Source organism: Numenius arquata, chromosome 2, assembly GCF_964106895.1.
Source record: "Numenius arquata chromosome 2, bNumArq3.hap1.1, whole genome shotgun sequence".
Classification (NCBI taxonomy): domain Eukaryota; kingdom Metazoa; phylum Chordata; class Aves; order Charadriiformes; family Scolopacidae; genus Numenius; species Numenius arquata.
The window spans coordinates 22031804-22037151 of NC_133577.1; the positions used below are offsets into that span (position 1 = coordinate 22031804).

General features: G+C 56.4%; 1 protein-coding gene across 1 annotated transcript; it reads left to right on the forward strand.

Annotated features, from left to right (window-relative positions):
* The first annotated feature begins 1813 nt into the window (after positions 1-1813).
* Positions 1814-4504, forward strand: ACTA1 (actin alpha 1, skeletal muscle). The gene is made up of 7 exons (XM_074162155.1): positions 1814-2219; positions 2304-2444; positions 2615-2939; positions 3081-3242; positions 3462-3653; positions 3776-3957; positions 4085-4504. The coding sequence occupies exons 2-7, from the start codon at positions 2316-2318 to the stop codon at positions 4226-4228; spliced, it is 1134 nt and encodes a 377-aa protein (XP_074018256.1). The 5' UTR covers positions 1814-2219; positions 2304-2315; the 3' UTR covers positions 4229-4504.
* Positions 4505-5348: the final 844 nt, after the last annotated feature.

Sequence of the window (5348 nt, forward strand, 5' to 3'; positions counted from 1 at the left end):
CCAGAGCTCTAGGTTCTTTCCAAGTGTAACACAACCAGAAATAAACTTGGGACAAAAAGATTCGGGTCTTGGTTAAAACGGCTTAAGGAGTATGGGTAGCAAATGTTGTTTCTCAAATAGTTGTTTTCTCAGTAATGGAAAATAGATGTGGTACAGGATGTCCCCACTTCCCTCCTCTGTTGTCACCGGAGTAGCAGGAAAGCTTATCAGTTGTCATTTCTGATCAGTCTCACAAGCTGTGTGTTGTGGATAGTGACCCTCTTTGTGCCCAGGCTCTTCTGGAAACTAACTTCAAACGGTTTCTGACCTGGGACCAAAATCAAACTCATTTCACGAGTCCAGCTAAATATCAGATCTAAGTGTGGAAAATTATCTTTTACGCAGAAGGAAAGGGATTTAATATTGCCATCGGGCACTTTGCTGTAAACTAGATTGGGGTAAAGATAAAATTAAAAGGAACAGAAGGGATAGAGTGGGTTTCTGCTTGCGTCAGGTTTCATTGAGGGATTAAGAATGTTTATCTTTCAGCGAGGTTAGGCTTTCTGTGACTTGTTTTCTGATTCGACACAACTGACCATATTTTGGAATTGGAATCCATGGTGGAGTCTTGCAGTTCTGTAAATAGATTTGATGGCTGTGATGCTTTTAAGTGCTGTCAGGCTTCCGATTTTTGTACTGCCAGTTGTCGATGACAGAACTGAAAAATAACATGAGAAACTGAAGAACAGTATGAGAGAATAGCATGTTTTATCCCCAGCCTACTTCAATACAGTATCTTGACAGGAAATGAAAATCTATAGCAGAATGAAATAGGGAGCAGCCAGAGGTAAAGAGGAACGCTGCCAAACTGGAGGGTGCAGAAATTAAACGGAGGAGAAGAAAAGTTGTCTGCTTCTCTGTTGGCCCTTCTGCTCTGCCTTGCAGTGGAGGAAATCAGCTGCAGAAATGCCTTCAGTTGCAGGAGACTCCTCACAGCGTGAGCACTTCTGGCTTAATGTTTCTTCCTCCTCCTCTCCTGACTCCCTAAATTTTAAAAGGCTTTACCCTTGTCCAGTTGTGTCTTCAGAGAAAGTCTTGAAGGTTGATTTTCATCGAGTCATTGCCAGGGCTGCAAATCTGCTTGCGTTACTGCCTCTTCTTTCCATCGGCAACTGGAATTTCTATATAAAATCTTCTGAGTGTCCCACACGGAATCTCTGCTCAAATATCTATAGCTGAAGGAGATGAACTGTTCCTCTTCGCTTGCACGGTGCCTTCAGCTCATCAGAGATGGTTTACCTGTGAGATCGCACTCCTTTTGGGACGGGTGAGCCGCAGGGACAGCTGGAGGATTCCCGTCTTGCCCAGCCCATCAGTGGCCAGCAACGGGTACTGGGTAATGGCACCAGCATTCACAGCCACGTCAGGCTTCTGGGACCAGACAGTCACCGGGATTAATGCTTCACCAGGCATCTCTTCAGGCGTTTCTCTGACAGATGTTGTCCCCTGCATTTAATTTTCATTTTTAAATCACAGCAAAGGAAAAAAAAAAAAAAGGCACGGCCTATCTCGGCTGTGGCTTTTGCGTGGGCAGCCACCTGTACAATGGCATCACCTGCAAACCGCGGGTCGACCTCGTCCCTTCGCCTTCCCTCACAACCCCCTTCCTCCTCCCTGCCGCCCGCCTGCGCCTGCCTCTTCAGAACAAGGCAAGATCCGTAGGAGCCGCGTTTCCCCCGACTCACAAGGGGGCACAGCCGAAGGCCCCTGGCCTCCCTCAGCCCGCCCAGCCCCGGCAGGGCCGCGACCCGCTCCGCCCTCACGCCCCGGTGGGAGCGGGCCCGCTCCGGCCTCCCCCGCCGAAAGGCCCGGGCCTAGGCCCGCCGCGCCGGCCCCCACCTGCTCTGCCCTTAACGGGCCCGGCGGTGCCGGGGGATTATTTCGGCCCCTGCCGCGGGTGGTGGTTGGGGGCGGGGGGGGAACCCCGGCAGACGCTCCTTATACGGCCGGGCCCGGCTCACCTGGGCCGCGGCCAGGAGCGCCTTCTTTGGGCAGCGCCGGGCCGGGGCCGCGCCGGGCCCCAGGCCCAAATATGGCGACGGCCGGGGCCGCATTCCTGGGGGCCGGCCGCCGCCGCGATAAAAGGCTCGGCGGCCGGCGGCGGCCCACGAGCTACCCGGCGAGGAGCGGGGAGGCCTCTCTGCCAGCGGCCCGAGGCGCGGAGCCCGCAGCCAGCCCAGGTAAGTTCCCCCCGGCCCCGCCGCCCCCTGCCTGCGGCTGCCGGCCGGCCGTGAGGCTGAGCCCGCGCCCCTGTGCCCCCGCAGACAACCGACACCATGTGCGACGAGGACGAGACCACCGCGCTTGTGTGCGACAACGGCTCCGGCCTGGTGAAGGCCGGCTTCGCCGGGGATGACGCCCCCAGGGCTGTGTTCCCCTCCATCGTGGGCCGCCCCCGCCACCAGGTAGGGCGACGTCCCCCCTCCGAGCATCCCCCCCAAGCCCTGACACAGCCATGGCTGCTGGTCCCCGCCGCCTCTCAGCCCTCTGTGTGGAGGGAGGACGCCTGGCCCAGGGAGCCCCACGCTGTCGCCTGTGAAGAGGTTGCTGAGCCCCCCTCTTTCCTCCCCTGCAGGGCGTCATGGTGGGTATGGGTCAGAAGGACTCCTACGTAGGAGATGAAGCCCAGAGCAAGAGAGGTATCCTGACCCTGAAGTACCCCATTGAACACGGTATCATCACAAACTGGGACGACATGGAGAAGATCTGGCACCACACCTTCTACAATGAGCTGCGTGTGGCCCCTGAGGAGCACCCCACCCTCCTCACTGAGGCCCCCCTTAACCCCAAAGCCAACCGTGAAAAGATGACCCAAATCATGTTTGAGACCTTCAACGTCCCTGCCATGTACGTGGCCATCCAGGCTGTGCTGTCCCTGTATGCCTCTGGCCGTACCACTGGTGAGTTGCAAGTGTCCTGCTGGCCCCTCTTCCCCAAGCAAGGACGCCCAGGGCAGGTCCCCTACAGCTGACAAGTGCTCTGCTCTGAGGGTAAGATCCTTCATGGTTTGTGTCTCAGGTAGCTGCTTTTTGTTTCCCCAGGTATTGTGCTGGACTCCGGTGATGGTGTGACACACAATGTCCCCATCTATGAAGGGTATGCCCTGCCCCATGCCATCATGCGCTTGGATCTGGCCGGTCGGGACCTCACTGACTACCTGATGAAGATCCTGACAGAGCGTGGCTATTCCTTTGTCACCACAGGTAAGCACTATTCCCTCCTTCAGAATGTCCCCCTGTTGATTCCACCTTGCACCTCCAGGGATGCTGCATCCTCTTGCCCCGTTGCAAGCCCCGTGGGCAATCCCTGTTGGGAGTTTGCATGTGCCTGGGGGTCTGGAGTCCCAGCAGACCTATGGAGGAGATGCAGGCATTCCCCGTTCCTCCTTTGCAATCGCTGATGCCATTGATCTCCCCTCACAGCTGAACGTGAGATCGTCCGTGACATCAAGGAGAAGCTGTGCTATGTGGCACTGGACTTTGAGAACGAGATGGCCACCGCTGCCTCTTCCTCCTCCCTCGAAAAGAGCTATGAGTTGCCTGATGGGCAGGTCATCACCATTGGCAACGAACGTTTCCGCTGCCCAGAAACCCTCTTCCAGCCTTCCTTCATTGGTGTGTGTGCCCCCTTCCCCCTCTCCTCCCCCACCAGCTCTCCCCTCTCTCCTGCATCCTCCCTTGGAGCTCTCGCTTGGCACTTACCTTGTGCCTGCTTTTCTCCCCTTCCCCGCCCCCAGGTATGGAGTCCGCAGGGATCCATGAGACCACCTACAACAGCATCATGAAGTGCGACATTGACATCAGGAAGGACCTGTATGCCAACAACGTCATGTCTGGGGGTACCACCATGTACCCAGGTATTGCTGACCGCATGCAAAAGGAGATCACAGCCCTGGCCCCCAGCACAATGAAGATCAAGGTAAGGCTGGAGCATGGAGGACTCGGGTGCAGGAGCAGCTACCTGTTGTCCTCCTGTGCCCGCCCCTGTGCCCGCTGTCTGCAGCTGTTGCTTGTTTACTGATCTCGGCTCTCTTGGCTTTTTCTAGATCATTGCCCCACCTGAGCGTAAGTACTCTGTCTGGATTGGTGGCTCTATCCTGGCCTCCCTGTCCACCTTCCAGCAGATGTGGATCACAAAGCAGGAGTACGACGAAGCTGGCCCATCCATTGTCCACCGTAAATGCTTCTAAACATGTTTACATGATCACTTTGCCAACTATGCTCAGGATGACAACCTTCTAGGTTGCAGGGAGGACCTGCAACAGCCATGTAACTTTCTATTTTGTAATGATTTCTGGTTACTGTTGCTGCAAAGCTCCACGTGACACAGTGTATGTAAAGTGTACATAAATTAATTTATTTTACCTCGTTTTGTTTGTTTTTAAAACCAATGCCCTGTGGAAGGAAACAAAAAACTTCAAGAAGCATTAAATCATCAGTCATTCTGTCACACCCCTAATGCGGTCGTTTCTGTCATCATTTGCTTGGGTTCTTCCATCACCTGCTGACGTAGTGCGTTGCCTGACGGGGAGGGTGGTGGGTGGTGGGGCTGGAGGTCCCCAGGCAGGAGGAGGACTGGGGAGGGGGTGGGACCCCAGCCTGAGGAACCAGCCCTGCCTGACTTGCTTGAGTTGCAGAGAGCTTGGCCCTGCTGAGGGCAGCCCGCGGGTGGCATCATGACCCAGGGGGGAAAGGGTTACCTGGAACCCTGGCTTGCAAACGATTTTCTTTGGCTCAGCCTGCCAAAGAAGTAGCCCTGGCACGCTCCTGTGGCTCCAGGCCGTGATGGACGGGGGCAAGACTGGGGCTGAGGGCAGGTGGTGGGGGCAGGTTAAATAAAGAGCTTTCCACTCCGCTTATGGGAAGCCTGCTTGCCATAGTGCTGTCCCTAGGGAGCCCGGGGGGCTGAGGGCAGCTGGGGCCACTTCCTCACCCAGCCTGACACGCTTGCCCTTGCCAGTGGTCACACTTGAGGGACTGCATGCAAAGGGCTCATCCTTCCTCTGCTCCCGTGGACCAGCCCCTCCCAGGGCCAGGTCCTTCACGCAGGGACTCCCGGGGAGCCCAAAGGAAAACCCCGGGTGCTTACTTCTGCCATAGGCATTTGCCTGCCCTTTTTGGCTCTGAGGGAGCAGAGCAGGGTGGAAGGTGTGGAAGCTGCCGCTGTCTCTCTTCTCTCTTGCTGGGGTGGGGGGCTCTGGGTTCCTACTTTGCTTCCACTGTCCCCCCACCGCACCAGGTGCTTAGGTCCCTTGGGGAGCCACCCTAAAGCCCTGCTAGGCTTGGCACAGCTCCCTGGGTCAGGGGCAC